At 42.9% G+C, this 21,707-nt stretch overlaps 1 protein-coding gene across 6 annotated transcripts in view; it reads left to right on the top strand.

Moving 5' to 3' along the window:
- ANKRD6 (ankyrin repeat domain 6) overlaps positions 1-19,791 on the top strand; it is a 214,604-nt gene extending 194,813 nt beyond the window's left edge. For 4 of the 6 annotated variants that reach the window (XM_079146723.1, XM_079146719.1, XM_079146720.1 and 1 more), the window contains 10 exons: positions 1,162-1,260; positions 3,242-3,340; positions 4,452-4,529; positions 8,890-8,994; positions 10,227-10,361; positions 10,670-10,855; positions 11,034-11,186; positions 14,314-14,427; positions 15,187-15,313; positions 16,661-19,791. In XM_079146723.1, the coding sequence (XP_079002849.1) occupies positions 1,162-1,260; positions 3,242-3,340; positions 4,452-4,529; positions 8,890-8,994; positions 10,227-10,361; positions 10,670-10,855; positions 11,034-11,186; positions 14,314-14,427; positions 15,187-15,313; positions 16,661-17,232 (1,668 nt within the window). In that variant the 3' untranslated portion in view covers positions 17,233-19,791. The remainder of the gene's footprint in view (positions 1-1,161; positions 1,261-3,241; positions 3,341-4,451; positions 4,530-8,889; positions 8,995-10,226; positions 10,362-10,669; positions 10,856-11,033; positions 11,187-14,313; positions 14,428-15,186; positions 15,314-16,660) is intronic. The other 2 variants (XM_079146722.1, XM_079146721.1) reach the window with 2 other exon arrangements.
- Positions 19,792-21,707: the final 1,916 nt, after the last annotated feature.

The following is a 21,707-nucleotide window of genomic DNA, read 5'->3' as shown; positions in this document are numbered from 1 at the left end:
TCTTCTTTTCCATTCTTCCATCCTTCTTTAAACAGCTTTAGTTTGTTTTCATCATTTCTTCTAGCATGTGTCTGAGGCAGGCTAGGAAGCCTGTATACATTTTAAGAACATCTCTGCTCACGTGGAGTGTCGTACTATTATTGGCAAATATGGGGTGATGCCCTAGTGGGAGGTCCCGTGGGTGCTCCTTGCTCAGTGTCTACAAAGGGCAGGTCCTATTAGTTACCAAGGTTCCTTCCCACCAATGGGGCCATGGTTCTTGGAGGTAGCCTGACTTGAAAGGTCCCATGAGTGTCTCTCTTTCCTCCACAGAGAAGCTCTTTCCCTTATGAATCCTGTGCCTTAGATACATTGGCAGGAGGATCTTAGGCTTCTCTCACAAATGGCTGAGGTCTCCCTGTATGAGACAGACTCATCTAAAGCAGTTCTAGAATGCTCCGAACCTCGGCATTGAGGTGGCACCTTAATCCAGGGGGAAAAGTTACAATGAGTGGCCACTGTTCTCTGGACTGCTGGTGTGGACATCAGAAGACACTGCAGAGCACAATAACTTCCTGTCTCTGTGGTGGTCGTCATCTCTTTGGGAGCAGACTTTGATTCTTGCCTACTAAGAGAGAGCTTTCTGGATGCTCTTTTTAACTCCCGGTGCCTGCTGGCTCATCAGCAAGGGGTGCAGATAGCAACTTCCAGGCCACATGGCTCCACTTGGGACTCCACTTAGGGTTCCTACCAGCTCTAATGGGTCTATGCTGGAAAAAGCTCATGTCCAGAGCTAGGCTGTAGGTCTTAATTCAGTTTACTCCAGGCCCTCTAGGTTGTAGGGGAGGCTGGAATCCATGGATCCTTATCACCTACCTTAGCTCTTCCAAAGGTCTCATTGGGAGCAGGCATCTGGGCTCACACATGTGAAAGCAGAGATTCCAGCTGACCACATAGTGGTTCTGCACACTGAAAGTCATCAGGGTTGCAGACAGCAGCCACAGCAGACAGGGCCGCAAGTGTTGGAGTGGGGCGTTTCTGTTAAGAGTTGCTTATTATTCAGGGTACCATCCTCTAATGAATATATGATGGTCTACCAGCTTTTACATGATATTTCCTTTTTATTTTTCTGTTTTGTTTTGTAATTGCTGATTGTGCTTAGAGTTTGATTTCTGTCCGCAGGCAGGCGACACCTGTTTGCACGTTGCTGCGCGCTATAATCACTTGTCCATCATTAGGCTCCTCCTCAGTGCTTTCTGTTCTGTCCATGAAAAGAACCAGGTCAGTGCATGTATCCTCTTCATGGCCGCCGGCATCCTTCCTACTATGCGACCTGACACATTTGTTAATATAGCCAGGAGCAGAGGCTGCTAGGAGGTGCTGCCCTCTGACCTGCCTGGGGCTCCACCAGCACTGGTCTCTGTGTGGGTATCCTGCTAAGTCCCACAGGCCTGGCTGATCTGGCCTTTTAGGGAAAGCACACCCTTATCATTCCCGTGCATATCACCACATTTGCACTTTGAACTTTTTTTGGAGATCCTGGGGCAGGCTTTGTTTATAAGATTTTTGAAAAGGAAACCCACAGGAGTGTGGCTTGGTAAAAAAACAAGGGACTCATGAGTCTTTTGACTTCCTGAGGTTTTTCCCTTGTACTGCCACTTGCTTTTATTTGAGCAGCTGGAGTCTCTTATTTCTATAAAATGGGGTACCTGATCTGTATTTGTTGTATACAGAAAGAATTTGAAATGAAGCTGTGATTATTATAGTCTTCCATGGAAATGTGCATGCTTATCATTAGTCATTTGGATAAAATAATCTTGGTATTTATTGATACCTAAATGATGCATAGTTTGACTTTTCCAAATTTGAGTGTATAAATCTAAAATTTAAAAAAACATTAGATGGTGGTTCAGATTAAATATATCCTATAACAGTCATTTTGATGCTGTCTGCATGTGAGAATCAACAGGGGAGTTAAAAAAGGCCATCCTGGATCCACTCCAGTTTAAAAGGGCCAAAACCTTGGGCTTGAAGTCTGAGCAACAGTATTCTTTTTAAAAAGTTCCTGTCTGAATGTGCAGCCAGGTTGAGAACCACTGACCTAATAAAATACTTAAATCTGTCATTCTGCAACCTCCCCAGTGGGTTCTGGTTATTAGGTTACCCCGCGACAGCTCCCACCAGCCAGCGCTTCTCAAGCTTGGCAGCATTTTACAGTCACCTGGGAGCTTTTAATAATTCCTATGCCCATGCCCACTGTAGACCAAGGAAGCTGGGTCCAGGAGTGGAACCCTGACATCAGTGTGTTTTAAAGCTCCGCAGAGCATTCCGATATGCAGCCAAGACTGGAAACCACTTCCTCAGCTTCCAACACTCACCACTGAGCGGCTCTGAAATAAACATTGTTGCTGCTACTCACAGATGGCTACATTTTCATGCTGTCCATGAAAAAAGCATCAAGACTCTGCCTAATCACCTGGCAGGGTGGGAGAATGAATTATTTCACTTCTCCTATATTTGTCTGGTATATATCTGTCATTTTGTTTGGAAAATGTTAGCATTTGGAATTAACCTATTAAGTTGCTTTCAAAGTTGACTGTCTAAAACACCTTTTGTGTTTTATACAAAACACCTGGTATAAAATATCAACACTTATATGGTAAGAGGTAGAAAACAACTAGTCTTAAGTGAACTTTCTCAGTGTCTCCACTCAAAGAACACTCTGAGTCTAAGATGGATTGAGTCCCAGGAGCCCCTTTGGGTTCATGTGGTTGGCCAAGGACTGGGCTGTTACCCCTCCAGTGCTTACAGAAGTGGCCTTTTTTCTCAGCTTCTGCTCAGTTCAGCACTGAGAAACCAAGTGTTTCTCTGACTTCTGATCCCTAGGCAGAAGAGGCACAGGGCCCAGAGCTATGCTGAGAAGCCCCACTGGCTCTGGGCTTCCTGCCCATCATCCTGCCTTGGTGAAGCTTTGGGCCCCGCCATTCTCAGGAACCAGCCTACCACTACTTTGCCTCTGCATTTAATCATCCTGTTCCATGACTTCAGGAAACTTCAGTCAGAAAGAAACGTGATCTGGGTATATAGGCCATTTAGTTTTGAAATCTCTTTGTACAGAACCTCATGGTACTTTGACGAGGGCCTTGTGTGCCTGAGGTGAATCTTGGTTTGATGTGGGAGCCATCCTAGGCCGGATGAATACCAGGCAAGCCAAGGGCCGGGACTCTCAGGTGAAGTCAGCATGCCTTCTTCTGATTTTCAGGCTGGAGACACAGCCCTTCATGTTGCTGCTGCCCTAAATCACAAGAAGGTGGTTAAACTCTTACTGGAAGCTGGAGCAGATGGGACCATCGTCAATAATGTAAGTTGAGTTGCAACAGTGGTTTCCTAAAGGCCGTCTCACCTCCATTGAGGATGGGGATGGTGTTGTTTCCACTAACCCACAACAGACCCTGAGGATCCAGCCAGCTCCAGTGAGGCCACAGCCTGTGGGTCCTTGGGGAAGGCTGGAGGGGACCTCAGCACTGCATAGCCCTAGGAATGGACAGTCCCTAAGGGCAGTCCTTTTCATACCTAACAGCAGTGAGCACAACCTGGCAGGAAAAGAAGTTCTGAGGTATCCAAACTGGCCAGTGGATGTAACCAAAAGTGAGTTCCTGGTCCTGAGGAAGATGGCCTCAGTCATTAGATTAACCAGCCTTGGAGCTCTCCTTTCTTTCCAAAATCACTGTCCCTTGCTCCTTCCTTCTCTCTCCATCTCCCCCAGGTTCTATAACAGGGAGCAGCCAAAGCCCTCATTCTTCCTCAAGGCTGGCCCTCAGTCTCTGCCCTTCTGCGAGGCTCAGAGGGACCTAGGTGGGACAGCCATGTGGGCTGTTGAAGCTGGCCAAAGTCTCTGGATCTTGGCTAGTTCTGTATCTGGCTTGCCCTTCCTCCTCCGGCCTCCTCTAGCCAGCCCTAGCACCTGCCTGAGATGACACAGTCCTCTCTTCCGTGATCCTTCCTCTTCCTTTTCAATCCCACCGTCGCCATTCCTGGGCTTTGACTTAATCTTCTGAGACTCTATGCCCAGCCTGATGTGGCCCAGGGAAAATCCACTGCTAGTGGATTTTAGGATCCTTTGTGTAGTTTCCTGAACAGAAATGTTCCTCCTCCATCCTCTGATCTTGATCTTCCCTCCTCCTTTCCAGGAAGCATTCTCTGGTGGGCAATGCCCTCAACATTTGCCTCCTAAAGCACTTCTTGCTCCCTGGGTCAGCACTTGCCCTCTGTCACTGAGAAGCCGGTGTCCCTTGGCACCCTGGGTGATGGCAGGAGGCTGAAGAGCAGGACTGGCCTGTGCGTGGCTGTGTTCTGATGAGCACTTGCAGGGATTGGGTGTGTCCCAGTGTGGAACGGCCACTCCCGAGGAGAGCCGTGTGTGGCAGCATTGGTGTCCCTTTCTCACCTGCCTCCCCTGTGCCTTTCCTTAGGCAGGCCAGACTCCGCTGGAGACCGCCCGCTACCACAATAACCCAGAAGTTGCTCTTCTCCTCACTAAAGCTCCCCAGGTAGGATTACTGCACTTTGCCTTGTACTGATAACATGGGGTGGCCAGGTCACTGGGGCTTCTCTGGTTGCTCTCCACTAAGCAACACAGCTCACTAGCCAGGCAGTAGGGATCCCTGTGAGCCTCTGGGATGATGAGCAAAGCCTTCAAGTTCAGTCCTTTATACTTGGGTGCCATTTTCCCCTGGCAGCATGGTCATTGTCACCTCTAGCTTCCTGGACCATAACTTCCCAGCCACCCAGATTAAAATGCTGCAGGACAGGACTGACATTAAAGAGCTGGGCCAAATGCCACTCCTCAACAAGTGGGACAGGGCCCACTTGAAAAGAGGAGGGGCATTTCTCAGAGGAAGGTGGGAGGGAGGGCACCGTTCTAGGCGAAGCAGTAACCAGCCACCAGAGGCAGATAAGTACAGTCTAGTTTTCATGCCATTTTTATTGAATAATGGTATTTTGACCCTTATTCAAAACATGATGGCTGATATATCATCATTTGAGTTAAAGTTGACATTATCTAAGTAATAAAGAAATTTAAATTATTTACAAACTAGTCATAATTGTTGCACCCTGAAATAACCGTTTCTTTATAGTATCCTCCAGAGACACGCATAGTTTTTCTATAATCAGGCTCACATAGGATGTTCCCTTTTATACTTTGCCTTTCACTATTAAAGGGCAATATTCTGCAGTCTTCATAATCATTATAATGGAAAAATAATAATCTTTTTTATTGCTACCAATTTTTTGTTAAGGTATTTCCTGAATGTTGGGCATTCAGGTTTTTCTAGAGCGGAGATACTATGTCTTACAGTAAACACTGATGGATTTTCCATTTTATTTTGGCTAATGTTACAGGAAAAGGCAAAATCTTAAGGAATCAAAAGAAGATTCTGAACACCACCTTGAGCTATTCCAGTCTAGCCCAGGGTTTCGTGTCATCTTTATGTAAATTTTAAAAACATGTCAAATTTGACTAGCAGTTTTTGGAGATTTTTGTCTTTTGCAAAATTGATCACTCTCTTGAGTATGGGGCTGGTTCTTCTCAGTGGTTTGTAAAGGTCTGTCGACTCCTAACAATAAGGAGAAGCTGCTAGTAGTAGAATATCCCATCTCCAAATTTTGTAGAGAATCATCAATTGAACCACATTCATGAATCCTGGTAGAAAAAACACTGGTCTCTCATGGATCAAAAAGCACAGGGTGCCTGGTGTGGTGGCGCATGCCTGTAATCCCAGCAGCTTGGGAGGCTGAGAGAGGAGGATCATGAGTTCAAAGCCTGTCAGCAATTTAGCAAGGCCCTAAGCAACTCAGTGAGACCCTGTCTCTAAATAAAAATTTAAAAAGGCCTGGGGATGTGGCTCAGTGGTTAAGTGCCCCTAGGTTCAATTCATGGTATCAAAAACAAAACAAAAAACCACACAGGGTGCTATGTAAATGTCAGAATCCATCACATGTGTTGGGCATTTCAGCATGTAATGACTTGACAGGCAACCAGACCCATCAGCCATACAAAGATCACGTCTGGAGGGGTGGAGAATTCCCTGATTCAGAAGACTGATGCATCTTTAATCACCTGCCCTGTGTCTATCAGAGCCCAAATGTCTCCACTTACAGAGAGAAAAGCTTCACCGTTTCCTGTGAAACTCTGCTTTTGTGTTTTCATTTAAGAATGACTTACGTTTTTCCACATCCACACTGAAGAGCAAATAAATTGGATGACGTATTATGAAAGTTTATTTCACACATAATTGTACATGCTAAACCTTATTCTCAACATAAAGAAGGAACTTCAAAATATGCCTAGAATTTTATGTGCACCATTCTGTTGATCTGTAGTTACAGAAACAGCCTGTTTGTCTTGTCTGCAGGAGACTCCCCCCTGCCTTAGCCCCTTGGATTTTAAGGGGCAACAGCAGCCCTGAAGGGATGCTGCTTTTCAAGGCCTCAAGATCACTATTCCTCAGTTTCCATGAACTGGGAAAGATTAATGACGTACCATTTGGTAGATGCTATGGTTCACTGAGAAGGATTGTAAGCCTTGCAAAGTTATTTTCACTGGCTAATGACATAGTAAATGGAGGGAATTTTGTTGATGATTGTTTTGAGTTTGGATGACCTCTAAGTGTCACTTGTCATATTTGATCGATGGGTTCACAAATGCTCTGGAAGTGAATTTCAGGCCTGTTTTGGTTCTGTGTCCTGTTCTAAGAGGCCACAAACCAGGTGAGAGATCAGAATGAGACTCTTTCATGAGCCTTAACTTCCTACTGAGTCTGAATTTATCATTAGAAATGGCTTAGGTCAGTGCTTCTCAGAGTTTTTGCTCTAAGGACCCTTTTGCATTTGTAAACAGGATGGGCCCAGGATTAAAGGTTTCTGGAGAAACATTCTCTGCTCATAAGGAATTTTAAGGCAGGTAGGAGGCACCTGGCAGTGACTGATGCTTCCCTGTGTGCCAGCCACCCACTCGTTCTTGGTAATGTCAACAACTCTATGTTTGAGAGGATAGAGCACATAGAGGTCAAATCACTGGCTTGAAGATCCTTCAGCTGGCTTCTGGTGGAACCTGGACCTGTCTAACCCCCCACACACTTGTCTATCTTCCTTCAACTGCTCTGCACCGTGAGGGGAAGACCAGATGCCGTCTTTTGGAAGTCACAGTGGGGTGATGGCTCACAGTTACAACTCAATAATATTTGATTCAAATTGAATATGACTTGGATAGTTTGGCCAAGGGAAAAATCTGATGGGCTAGTTTAGATCTGACGTACCAAGGTAGAGAATAACGCTATGCCTGGCATGAGGCTGCCATATCACACAACTCCAGGAGACATCATTCTTGTCCTAGTTTATGTTGTCATAGAAATTGTGCTCAGCAAGAGCCCAAGCATCACTTCAGAGGGTTGGATAACTCTGGTCTCCCAGATTAGCTAGTGCTCTAAAGTTCTGGGCCCTGAGTTGGGGTTAGAGGGGGCTCTTTATAGGAAATTTGACATAATTTCTTAACCATTACAACATTGATTGGTTGGAATTCTTAACCTTCATGACCAAGGACCATGTACAGAAGTTTTAAGATAAGTAGTTCACAGGTGCAGAACAAAAACAGTAAAACACTTGCGAGTGTTATCATGAAGTGACCTTTCCCACAGGCAGTAGTAACTCAAGATGACTTGAGTTTATCTCCTTAAGAGCTATATTTCTAAGAACTAAGCCCATAAGGTTATAGTTTAGACAGCAGTTAATTGTCATAGTGACCTAAAATTTATACTAGCAATTAAGTGATGTAGTCACATTCCTGAAAGATTTACAAAGTTAAAAAGAAACTTCACAGACACCTGTTACATCCCTGGTCTTGAAGCCTGTCACAGGGATGTTTACATATCAAGAGACAGTTGCTCTGGGGCTTCCTAGAGATAGCTATTTACAACCCATCAGATAAGGACCCATGGTTAATTAGGTTCCCTAAAGAGAGGCTAGCAGGGGTGGGATGGGGGGTGGGGAAATTAACCCTTTCCTTAGGTACCGTTTTTTTTAGTCAGCTTTTTCCGCTGCTATGACTAAAAGGATCTTTCCAGAACAAGTGTAAAGGAGGAGAGATTTATTTGAGGCTCACAGTTTGAGGTCTTAGTCCATAGAAGGCTGGCTCCATTCCTTGGGTGAGGTTGAACATCACGTCAGGAGAGGGTAGTGGAGGGAAGCACCTCACATCTCAGTGATCAGGAGGGAGAAAGGAGAGAGACTCTACTACCCTGATACAAAATATATGCCCCAAAGCCACGCCCCCAATTAACCACCTCCTCCAGCCACACCCCACATGCCTCAGGTTACCACTCCGTTAATCCCATCAGGGATTAATTCACTGATTAAGACTCTCACAATTCATTCTTTCTCTAAAGCTTCTTGCAGTGTCTTACACATGAGCTTTTGGGCGATGCCTCACATCCAAACTATAACAGGCACCAATTCTTTATCATAATGTTCTTATAATTTCATTTTATAATCTGGTTTGGTATCTTTGGCACAATGTGAGTGTAGTCCCTGGAGTTAGGCAGTCACAATTTACATATACACCTACTTGGCCATCCTGGCTCAGCATGTAAGTTGTACTCGCTGATGTTGTCATCTTAGAATCTAAGCTTTTTAGATCAGGGAAAATATCCTGCCCTTCTCTGGGTTCTTATAGTGCCCAGCAACAGGACCAGGGCATAGGGCATAGTGGCTCCAGAGATGCTCGTTTCATGTGAATGCTTGGTCTCTCACCCTAGGCTGTAAGTTCCTTGGTCAGAAAACAGGTCAGGGAGAATGCTCACACCTATCCTGTGCACACCAGCACTCTGTAACGATGCCATCTGCTTCCTTCAGGTCTTGCGCTTCAGTCGTGGGCGAAGCCTGAGGAAAAGGAGAGAGAGACTCAAGGAAGAAAGGAGGGCCCAGTCCGTGCCAAGAGATGAGGTGGCCCAAAGCAAGGTTGGGGTCCCCTGAGTGGCCTCTTCTGCCAGGTTCACCTCACGGCTGTCATGCCTCGGCCTCTCCTTTCCCCGGGCTCCTCAAACTATCGCTGGACCTTCTCCTTTGGGCTCCATGTCCTCTACTCCTCCAAGATCTTGATCCTGTGGCCGTGTCTGTGTGAAGTCTGTCACCCAGCCAGTGCCCTACGTGGGCATGTTCACTGGCCTGTGTGCAACGTTTGTCCCTGCTGTGTGCACAGCACAGCCCCTGACAGTGCCCTTTGCCATGTAGAGCTGTGGTTCCCAAGTGTGGTGTCTATGCATAGCTTGGATCTTTGTTAGAAATGCACATTCTCAGGCCTCACCTCACACCCACTCAGAAACTCTGGGGTGAGGACTAGCAATCTGTGTTTGACCCAGTCCTCTGGGTAATTCTGATGAGAACCACTGGCATAGGTTGCTTCTTTAGTTTCCACTTAGACAATGAACCAAGGTTTTGATAGTCCATATGGCTCCTCTGGGAAAATCAGAAAAAAATGTCCCCTGGGCATGTGATAATTAGAGCCTGAGTTGAATTTCAGCCCCCATTGCCTCACGCCCCTAGGGAGGTGCCCTTGTACAGTGAACAGCTTGCACAGTTGTACATGGTACTCCTTTCAAGTTTTTCAGGAGGATAAAAACTAGATCTGTAAATTACTTTGGGCACATAATGTTATCCAGTATTTGCCCTTCTATTTCAAAATCCTTTTGTCTATTTCCAGGGTTAAGGTACCATATGTGAATTGTACATATTAAGTTGTAAAAGTTCTGACAAAGACCAGACACATAATACACACACACACACACACACACAAACACACACACCACACACACACACACACACACACACACACACACACACACACACTTTTTAATTTCTGAGGGTTCTCACTCTCTGCCATAAATTGTGGGGGTCCAAACTCAAAGAATGATTGGAGCTATATTTTGGTGAAATGAAAAAGACCTAGAATCTCTGATTTCTTTTGTGTATGGTAGTTTCCTGGGATTGAGGAACATAGCATTTAAACCCATAAATATTTAATAAAATACCAAATATTTAACCAAGCAGGTTGAACACTGCTGAGCAGTGTTCCCTGTTCATTAAGTGGCAGGTTCCCTGGGTCTCCTACTGGATGGAGTCTTGCAAGCCGTTTACCTTTGCAAGACTGAAGGAGCAGGTAGAGCAGGGTTCTGGGCTTTTTTCCTCTGTAGGGAAGCGTCTCAGCAGGGGACAGCCCCAGCAGCGAACAGGCTGTGCTCAGAAAAGAGGAAGCCAGAGATGATTTCCTGTCAGCCTCCCCTGAGCCGAGAGCCAAGGATGACAGGAGGAGAAAGGCAAGGCCCAAGGTCAGCAGGCACTGGAAAGCAGCCAAGAGGGTGGCTGGGAGGAGGTTGGGGTGTTCCTGGGGTTTGTCAAGTCAGCAGCTAAGAAGCAACCTCACTTGACTGGTTTGAGCCAGAACATAGACATCAAGCCTGCCTAACTTCAGACTCCAGGTGAGCACTGCTGGCGTGTTTTTTTTTTTTTTTTTTTTTTTTTTTTTTTTTTTTATCTGTTGAACATCTTTGCTGAAAATGGGGAGATGAGAGCTATTGGCTGGGTGTTACTCTTGCAGGGCCCAGGGATGTGCTGTCTCTCTCTTCCTTCCCCACAGGCATCAGCATTGTCTGACCCCACCCCACCAGCAGACCAACAGCCTGGACACCAGAAGAGCTCACACACTCACCACCACCCCAAGAAGAGGGGCCGGCATCGGTGCTCATCCCCACCACCGCCCCATGAGTTCAGGGCGTACCAGCTCTACACGCTGTACCGGGGCAAGGATGGCAAAGTGATGCAGGTACCTGCAGAGCCTGCGGGCACTGGGACCCGAGGCCTCCAGCCAGGTTTTCCTAACATTCCCGAGTTAGGATAGAGATGAGTCTGTCTCCTCTGTCATCTGTATCCCTGTGGTCTAATGTCCAGCCCTTCTGCTTCAAAGGACCCAGAGACTGATTCTTTTTCCTCTTCCCTCTTAGGCACCGATAAATGGTTGTCGATGTGAACCTCTAATTAACAAACTGGAGAATCAGCTGGAGGCCACTGTAGAGGAGATTAAGGCAGAGCTGGGATCAGTACAGGATAAAATGAACACCAAGCTGGGGCATATGGAGAGTAAGACTCAGCACCAAGTAAGTGGGAAGGCTGGCCTCCTGATTTCCAGGGGTTCTGCAGGAAGTAAAACCAGACACTATGTAACTCAGTGGTAGAGCCCTTGCCTAACAAGCAAGAGGCTCTGGATTCCTCCCCAGCACCCTCCTCACCCCACTGAAAAAGAGAGAGAATGAGAGAAAAAGAGGTTTTAGCACTCTTCTGTCCTGAGAGTATCAGATGGGCCGTCAGGTAGGGCCAGTCTACCAATGGACTGCATACATCCTCACCCCTTTTTATTTTTTAATTTGAGACAGTCTTGCTAAATTGCAGAGGCTAGCCTTGGACTTGGAATCCACCTGCCTCAGCCTCATGAGGAGCTGGGATTACAGGCTTTAGGTGTCCCAAGGCATTTTTTCATATCTGGTTTTTGTTTTTAATCCCACTCTAGAATCCAGTAAAGACTCACTTTTGTGTTGACTGTTAAGTCTTGTGGTCGCTTAATCTAGAAGAATACCAATTCCTTCTCTGAACCTTTTCTCCTCATGATATTAACTCTTTAAGTATCCAGGCAAGTTATTTTATATTATATTCTACATTCTGAATTTGTCTAGTAGTTTCTTCATGGTGTTATTTAAATTGCTCCTCTCCTTTATTCCTGTATTTCTGTAAACTGAAAGTTCTAGAATGTGGTTCTCTAAGTATGGTCCCAACACCTGCATCCTCTGGGGACTTTGGGGTGGACGGCGAGCACACTCTTGGGTCTCATTCCAGATCTACTGAATTGGATTGAACTCTGAATAAAACTCTGGGGTGGGGCCCATCATCCTGGGTTTTAACAAGACCTCCAGGTGATGCCAGCATATGTTAAGACTGAGAACTGCTGGTCTGAAGTGCTACTGTGGTTCAGGTATTTTTGTAAGAATACTTTAGAGTTAATTTTGTAACTTCAAATTGCCTCAGATCTGTAGGCATATAATGTCAGATGTCTGATGATTAATGATACTAAGTTTGATCACTTGGCCAAATAGTTAATTCCCATATTCTTCCACTGTAAAGGTGCATGTGCCCTTTGCAATTAAAGGAATGTGTGATGGTTAAGAGTTTTCAGTTAAAAAAACAAACAAACACACATACCAAATAAGATATGCATTGGAAAAACCATTCCACATTACAGAAATTTGTATCTTAGTGACATTCCCCGGAGATCTCTTCCATCTCTCATAGGTAAGCTCTATAATGATCACTTTTAAGTAAAATTGAAACCATCCTTTTTATTTTTCTTGACAGCTTGCTTTTAACCTAGTAATATGCCTCAGACATGTGGAGCTAGTGTGCTTTTTTTTTAAGTGTGCTTTTTAATGGCTGTGTACTATTACTACATATGGAGGAATAGTTTTTATAATTAATTAACTAATTCATTTATTCACAATGCCCCGGGGCACTCTACTACTGAGCCACATCCCCAGGCCTTTTATTTTTTTTTTGAGACAGGGTGTCACTAAGTTGCTGGAGCTGGCTTTGAACTTGGCAGTCCTCCTGCTTTAGCCTCCTGTGTTGCTGGGATCACAGATGTGCGCCAGTGAGGCATAATATTTTGCTTACCTTTTTTTTCACTTAATTTTATGTCATGAACATTTTCCCAGAATATTCCAGCATGTTAACAGAATATAACATATCTAACCATTTCTTTTTACTAGATTTTTTCATATAGAATGCTTTGGTGGACATTTATATGCATAAATGTTTGCTTCTCAGATCATCTGCTCAGAGTTAGGATAATTGAGTCCAAAGTTAATGTTTATGGCTCTTGATAAATGTTAAATTTATCTAATTAACTAATAGAAAGTTTGTACTAGTTTGTATCCTGCCAGACTGTTGGATTTTGTTTAGACCTTAGCCATCATTTAGCATTATCATTTTTTTTTTAAGTTTTTTCTAAATTAAGGATATTTTACTATTCAGATCTCATTTCCCTGTTTACTGGTGAGATTTAACATTTTAAAGATATACTTGATATTTGCATTTTGTGGACAAGTCACTGAAAATATCTTCTTTTCCTAGGGCCATGACATATGAGCTAAGGCTGTTTTAGCTAGTGTCACCCACAGAGGATGGTATTAGACAAATGCCAGATATTCCAGGGAGCTCTGTGAAGTTCAAGGAAGGTGACAGGTTGGGGTGCAGTGTCAGTACACACTCCACATGGCAGGGACATAGGCCCTGGGATCTTTCCTATGCCAAGCCACTGTGACCTGTGACAAGTCCTAGTACACATGGCAGCTCTTGGGGAGAAACAGGAGGTGGGGATGAAAGCAGTTCACAGACAGCATGGGACCAAAGAGGCAAAATGGAAGGTGCTCATCACAGCTCTAGAGCTGATGTTTCTTTTTTCTTTTTTTAATCTGCACACCTGCATGTGGAATGCCATGCATGTCACCGACAGGAGAGGAACTCACCAACTGGCCCTCATGGGCTGGTTCCTGCTAACAGTAGTTCCATTCTCTTCTTTGGACTTCAACAAAGTGATGACAGTTTGGCACTGCTGCTGTTGGGCTCCCAAGGGAAATGTCAGGATGGAAGGGAGCCCAGCAGGTGGTAATCTAAAGGTTCTCTAAGGATTCATTAGAGGCCTTAAACACTTTCCTCACCCATTTCACACATGCTCTATTTTTATGAGGTACCCAAAATACCTATTCACTGGAAAAGCTGGGCGAAAGCCCCAAATATTCAGCTTGTTTGGTTACTTCTTAAGCAGCTGTTAATATTTTCTTTATTGTGAGGGTAGGGTAAGGAAACAGCTCCATACTTTTAAAGATAGTTTTTCCTAATAATTGTCTTGGAAATAATGTTCAAAAATTCAGAAAAGTTCCTTTTTGCCTCTAAGGTCTGCATTTGCTCAAGTTGTCTACTTACTGTGTATTCATAGTCTCTTAAACCCAGGACTTTATTAAATGAGAAAAAGAAACAACATTGGCCTTTTAGAAATATGCTCAGGAATTCTGAACAACTAGAGTTCTAAGAACACTGTATGAAAATCAAATGGGAGGAGTTGAATTCTGCTTGCTTTCTGGATCCTGCTGGGCACACCTGACCCTGTTCTCATGAGTGGAGAGGCCAGGGCACAGCCTTTGATCATCTCAGCATGCACCGTTCCCCCTGACCTAGATGCGAGTTTTGGACAAACTGATGGTTGAGCGACTCTCGGCAGAGAGAACAGAGTGTGTGAATCGTCTGCAGCAGCATTCAGATGCGGAGAAGCACGAAGGAGAGAAACGACAGGTAAAAACCAGTATCTGTCAGTCCTTTGCTTATGATTCACCATGTTCACTGAGTTTAAAGATTCAGGCCTATCATTACAACTCAGTCTGGGACACCTGAAAATTATTGCATAGCACATTTTTGCAACCCATATATGAAGTTAATAGCAAGGCACTTGTAGTCAGTTTGTGTCTGTTGCAGAATATGCTGGCAGTTGGCAGGGAGGGACTGAGCACGCTGGGGAAAGGTCATCTCTGCTCTGAATCAGTTCTATGTATTTGGGGGTTCATTAAGCCATTATACTGTTGCAAACAAGACATGGTTCCCGACCTAAGAGAACAAAGGCAAAATGGAAGGTGCTCATCACAGCTCTAGAGCTGATTTTTTTTTCTTTTTTTAATCTGCACACCTGCATGTGGAATGCCATGCATGTCATGCAAGTTCCATGTTTACTTTCTACTTAGGACTGTAAATACGGATGCTTACTCGTGTGTGAGAGCTCATGCTTCTCAGCAGCCAGGAATGCTTGGCTTGGAAGATTTGGGTGGCTTTGTTTAAGGTGACTCTAAGTCACTTAATTACAATTACAGATAGCTCTCAGTTTGCGTGCTAGGTGTGGCCTGTGGGTGGATGGGTAATCTACAACTTTTAGGTTTGTCAGAATAGTTAACCTCAATGATCATAACATACAAGTTCATTCTTATACAAGTTCATAGCTTTATTTCATAAACCATGCATCAAATTCACCTCATTCTTTTTTATACTATTATTTATTTTTAGATGTCTTTGGTGGATGAATTAAAAACCTGGTGCATGTTAAAGATTCAGAATCTGGAGCTGAAGCTTTCTGGAGATTCTAGAGCCTCCAGAGCTAAATCCACACCATCTACTTGTGAATCCTCTACAGGTAACCCATGTACAGAAACAGTACTTCTGTCCAAAGGTAACGCTAGTCTGAGAACCTGTATTCTTCTGCCTCAAAGGCAGTCCATCTGATAGAGCTGTGGAAAACGCCAGATTGCAGGATCAGCCCTTTAGGGGCAAGGACCATATTTTGCTCACAACTACATATTCAGTTTTGATACAGTAATAAAGTTCTCTTATTTGAATGAGGGGATGGAAGAGTTATTCATTGGGAATAACAGTGCATCTGGTACAATGTAAATGGGGCCAGAGTGGACCCCAAAAAAGAGGGATGATGGATGACTATCTGTCTCCTTAGCAGGGCTCTCTTTATATATATTATTTTATATATATATAAAATAAATATTACATACTTATAAATATAGTATATATAATATATAATTATTTATTTTTAATTGTAGATAAACACAATACCTTTATTTATTTTTATGTGGTACTGAGGATTGAACCCAGTGTCTCCCACATACTAGGCAAGCACTCTACCACTGAGCAATAGCCCCAGCCCAGGGCTCTCTTCCTTGTCCTTTGTGCCTTTTCCCCTTTTCCTCTCCTTGACTGTGTTTTTGCCTCTGCCAACTATACAAATCCTCATTAAACAGTAGTTAATGTATTGAACTTGCCCCAGATGCTGAATAGCAAAGCACTTTACATTAAACAGTGTGACACTCAATTATAATTTTGAGGTCACTCAGCGCCTGGTAATTAGGCCTCACTGGGGGCCTCTGGGATGCCACATGTTTTGTGTTACTACAGTCATGTCTGGGACTGTGGTTCTGTCTTTGTGATGATGCAACAGTAAACATCCTGGGCAAATTTTTTTATGCCAGGAGTAGTCACGGAGCTTATCGTGGAGCTTTTGGGAACAGGACCAATTTTGGAATTGGAACTTGGTTTAAGGAACTGGTCCTCTGATTTTATGGCTCAGAAATTAGAGAAGGGGAATGAATACTCATTCTCATAGAAAATGCCCTTTCTGTATTGAGATGCATAGTGCACTGTCATCATCAGGCATCAGGAAATGAGACCCAGAGCGTTCTTGGGTAGAATGAGAAGAGGCTAAAGGCAAGGCTAGCAAATTTTTAAGCTAGATGCCACCAGTGTGGCCAACACAGAATCCATGAAATTCCTGATAAGCTAAAATACTAATCGGGGAGGCAGGTGAAAGGGAGGACAAAAACATGAAAACAAAACCACAGAGAAGCTGCAGGTGATGGGTGCTGATTGAGAAGGCTGGTGGTTAGCAGGATTCCCAGGACTCCCAAATAGATGCCACCACACTTCCAGTCTGTTGAACAAGGGTTTACTCTGTTTCTTTTCCTTCTGAAATCAGGTGCGGATCAATCAGTGGTGACTGCAGGTCCAGCAGCAGCTTCTGACAGCTCCTCTCAGGTGGTCAGGCCCAAGGAAAAGGCCCTCAGCTCCACTGCTGCTCACAGACTCCAGCAGGAGCTGTCTTCCTCTGACTGTGCAGGCTCCCGGCTAAGGAATGTCAAGGTCCAGACAGCCCCGCTACACCTTAACGAAGCAGCCAGATGTGATCAGCAGGCTGGGCCTTGCATTAACAGAGGCACTCAAACCAAGAAGTCTGGGAAAAGTGGGCAGACCAGGCATCGAGCCCAGCAACCAGCACTCAGCACCCACTGTGGGCAGCCGCCACCAGCAGCAGGCAGTGAGCTGACTGCCCCTCATGTTCGAGACGCCTCCCAAGCCCTGGAGCTTACTCAGTATTTTTTTGAGGCTGTTTCTACCCAAATGGAAAAATGGTATGAAAGGAAGATTGAAGAAGCACGAAGCCAAGCCAATCAGAAAGCCCAGCAAGATAAGGCCACACTGAAGGAACACATAAAAAGTTTAGAAGAGGAACTTGCTAAACTAAGGACTAAAGTGCAGAAGGAAAGTTAGGACCTAGAAAGTAGAACAAAAGAGGATTCTTGAGAATTTCCAGTTTTGCAACTACAGAATAGCCATGCCTAAGGAGTTGATTTTTGTGCACGTAGCAGACTTGCCTTTAAAAAACCCCACTAATATCTAAAGTGTGCCAGACATATGCTTCCTGTGCCCTGAAGTTATGAAGTCTTCAATTAACCTGAAACCAGGGGAGCTTGCTTAGTGTCATGTTACATTATAAACTCTAAACCTCAGTTCAGGTTCATTTGAAGTTCAAAAGCTCAGATTGATCCAGCTACACTAAGAAATGGAATGATGTGTAAGCCTAAACTCTAAAGTTCAGTCTAAAGTGGGGAAAAAAAAAATCCTTTATGAACTCAAGTGGTCATTCATATAAATGTCAACCACCTGCTGTGCCTAGAAAGGAGTGTCTTTATATAAGAGTTGTAACTCTGAGATGTGCTAAACCTACTTTCTCAAATTTGTAATTCCCAAAATGTTGTTTTTACTAGGTGAAAATTTATCAGGTTTTGAGGGAAAAGAGATTTTCATGATGTCACAAGATTTGGTATATCTTAAAAGTTTTTGAAAAGTCAGTTTATTTAAATAATGAGTAATTGGCTAATAGCATTGGGAATGTTTTAATAATGAACTTGAATGAGGAAAGTTGACACCACTTGATCATTTTCTGTATTTTCAGCCAAAAATATCATTGATTAATCACAGTGAACTGATTAATGGAAAACATTCCCATAACAATCAAAACTTATGCAACCTATTCATGATCAAACCCAGTTACCTTAGCGTACCTTTCTGAATTTGAGATTACTGATGTACATTTTATAAGAATAAGACAATTTTTTGAAAGTATTTCATTTTGAATTGAGTTCTGTCATTGAAGAACCTCAGATGCTTTCTGTTTTGCAGTGATAATGTCAAGGCAAATAATTCAGTAACTTGATTTAGATACCACTATTCCCTAGCTTCATGGAACACTGAAGACTACTTTTGCTACATAATGAAATATAAACACAGAAATAGTTGTAAAAGTAGCCTGGTTATGTTGAAAAATTGGATTCAGTTCTCTTCCAAGCTCTGTCCCTAGGAATGTGGGATTATATCCATCTCCTCAAAATTCTGCATATGCATAGAAACGTCATTTCTATAACCATAGGAACCTGGTAACTGTTGGCTGTAATTGTGAATAAGATGCTGCTCATTGAGCCAAAAAGATAGTGACTTGTTGGCAGTGGAACACCCTGAGAACAAAAACTTTTTTTTCCCCCTTAGAGTGACATTCCATGGATATAGACATTTCTTTAAAAAAGTAATTCAGTAGCTATGTGCCACTGTTACAGAACCTGAATACAGAATGAAATGGATGTTATCCCAAGTTGATTTCCTGTGTGTGGCAACAATTCAGCTATTAGATAGGTGCAGTTCTTTCCATAAGCCAGACTCTGTTGGGACAGCTCCTAGGAAGGCTCTCCCTTCATTTCCCTATTCCTTTCTAATGCAGAATCATAGACTTGTACAACTAGATGGTACCTTCATTTTCTAAATCTATTTGCAACAAGATATCACTACTTTCTATAGGATCATTCCTCAATATACACCCATGTATTGGGAATTGCCTAACATTCAAAGTAGAGACGAAATCCTGAGCAGCTCAGGAAATCATGCTTCAAACAGGAGTTATTTTTCTCTCATAAAAATATTTCCTATTACATCGAGTTATCCTTGTTGAGAAATGTTGAAAGCAAATTTTAATTGATCTAGACCACAGAATACCTTGATGGGAGGGAGTATTCCCATTATATTCCTCCTACCCATCAGAAGCAGGCAATTTATCACTGTGAATTGGGTGTGTGTGTGTGTGTGTGTGTGTGTGTGTGTATTTTGTGGGGGGAGTGGTTCTGGGGATTGAACCCAAGGCTTTGTGCATGTGAGGCAAGCACTCTACCAACTGAGCTATATCCCCAGCCGAACTGGGCATTTTTGTTTGAAGTCACAGACTAGGGAGGAATGAGAAGGGTCAAGTGGCTCTAGTCTGGCTGGACCTAGCTGGCAGATGACATGACTCTTGTTACTGTTGTGCAAGAGAATCAAGCGGGGTAAGGAAACAGAACAGGCCAGTCAGCCTCTTAACCCACAGGGGACAATATCTCAAGACCAGTGCAATGGCATTTTCCTTTCACTGTTAGGCCCGTTTTTTGTTCCTCAGCCTTGACAAAAACTTAAATGCAGATCTGATGTGTACTTAAGAAAAATCTTTTCCTCTGTGCTATCTGCGAAAACAAACAAATGCCCCCACTGTATTTTGTTCCAAAGAAAGAACTGTTAACATTTACAGCCTGTAATATATGTCATGTTTCAAACTAAGGCTGAAACTTTCAGTGGCTATGGGAAAAAATGATGTAAAACAAAAGTTTATTAGTGGTTTTTAAAAATTGTTAGTACATTATTGCATTGAGTATACTAACTACCTGTACGAGTAAAAATATTAGTATATTAGTTCTAATCTCACTTTTGATTTTGGGAGCCCAAAATAAAGGCAGTGGTGTTTCATGTTTATATCCTTTTTGGGTCATATGTTGATACACTTGCGAGGCACGTTGTCTTCTATTTAATATTTTTATCACTTTGAGTTTATGTTTCCTCCAAGCATTAAACGTTGTTCTCAATACTATGGATCTTAAGCTCCTTATTTAAAAAATGAAAGTGTGACTACCTTGTTTATCCTTTATTTTCATTTGTTGTGATTGACTAATAAATTTCATGGTTCCTGAAAGAGTGCCTTCACCTAGCCACAGTTTACCTTGTGTCTATAAAAGGATAAACTAGAGCAATTACATGTACTTTAAAGTCAAGATCAGGTGCACTGCATCACAACAAAACTGCTGTAACATGGCAAGATTTCTCAGTGTAATCTTAAATGTTTATACTTTGACCATTCGGAAAGTAGTGAACAAAGAGAAATAATAAAACATTATTTGTAGAGTTAAATAATATTTAAGCCAAGATGTTACACTTTTTGACGAACTGTTCCTAAAAGTTAAATATATTTGTGAAATGTGGATTGTAATAGACAATCATAGAACTTAAAAGACAAATGGGTTTTTAAAAAAATGACCTTTCAGAGTAACTTTTATAAAGTTTGTGATTTTTAAAGGGAAATGCTTTTTCAATTGTGAACGTATTAAATACATTAAAGACAGTAATATAAATGAGTGATTTACTCAGTAAACAAAAATAGCAATTTAGTAGTAGAATCCTGAAAGCCCCATTCAAGAAAGGAAATAGCCTGCGGTGATTTTAGTTTTTCAATGACAATGTGTTTTTGATCCTTTTTGGGCCTTTCTACATAAACCCAATTTTTAAAGGTAGATTTGAGCTGCTTCCCTTTTATTTCATGAGACAGGAAGGATAGGTCTCTGCCTCTCCCAAGAGTGTCTGCTGGCTTGACTGATAACTCACATAGCAGGGAATGTTCTGCTTTCCTCAGTTAGTAGAAAGTCGCTTGTCTCTCTATAGGCATATACACAGCAATGCTTGTGTCACGAATTTAATTTATAAGGGCAAACTGTTATAAAATGGTCTTAGCTATTTTTCTTATGCTACAAAGCTTCTGTACTTAAACTTTTTAAATAGGATTGATTTATTACAGTTCAAATGCTTTAGCCTCCCCCAACCCCTGTACTGGGGGTTGAACCCAGGGCCTCACACATACTAGGCAAGCGTTCTACCCTTTGAGTTATACTCCCAGCTGCCTTAAAATTTTTAAAGACAAGGCCTCGCCAAACTTGCTCTGGCTGGTCTTGAACTTGTAATCCTCCTGTCTCAACTTCCTGAATAACTGGGATTACAGTGCACAATCCCACCCAATTCAAACATCTTAAAATTTAGGAAGAAAATTAAGGAAGAAAAATTAAATTTTTATATGGAACTATAGTTGATAGAAGACACACAGAAAAGTTAATCCAGAATATTAATAAAGATCATGATGAATAAAATATGTCACCAGCAATTCTATTTTGGCCAAAATCTTGTGACTGTGGTTTCATACTTGAGAAGAAACTGCTCAGTAAATCTCCTCTTAGGCTAAACAGCAAGACTCGGCTAACAATTCAGAAGAGGTAAAGGACTTAAATGCACAAAGGAAAAGAACTGTTCTTTAAGTTGAAGGTAAAAGCATGGACATTAATCTTAGCCTCTAGAAAATAAGAATTCATTTTCCAGTTGTTTTATCTGCTTTAAAAGTATAAAATCAAACCAGGGTGGTGGTACACGTCTCTTATCCCAGTGGCTTGGGAGGCTAAGGCAGAAGGATCACAAGTTGGAGGCCAGCCTGGGCAACCTGATGAGACCGTCTCAAAATACAATGGCCTGGGGATGGAACTCAGTGGCAGAGAGTCCCTGGATTCAATACTCAGTATTGCCAAAAAAATAAAAACCAGCATAGATTTTCTTGGAGTATATTTTCAATTTGC

Source organism: Sciurus vulgaris, assembly GCF_902686455.1.
Source record: "Sciurus vulgaris genome assembly, chromosome: 7".
Taxonomy (NCBI): Eukaryota; Metazoa; Chordata; class Mammalia; order Rodentia; family Sciuridae; genus Sciurus; species Sciurus vulgaris.
The sequence above is the reverse complement of the archived record's forward strand: the minus strand, read 5'-3'. Positions and strand labels throughout refer to the sequence as shown.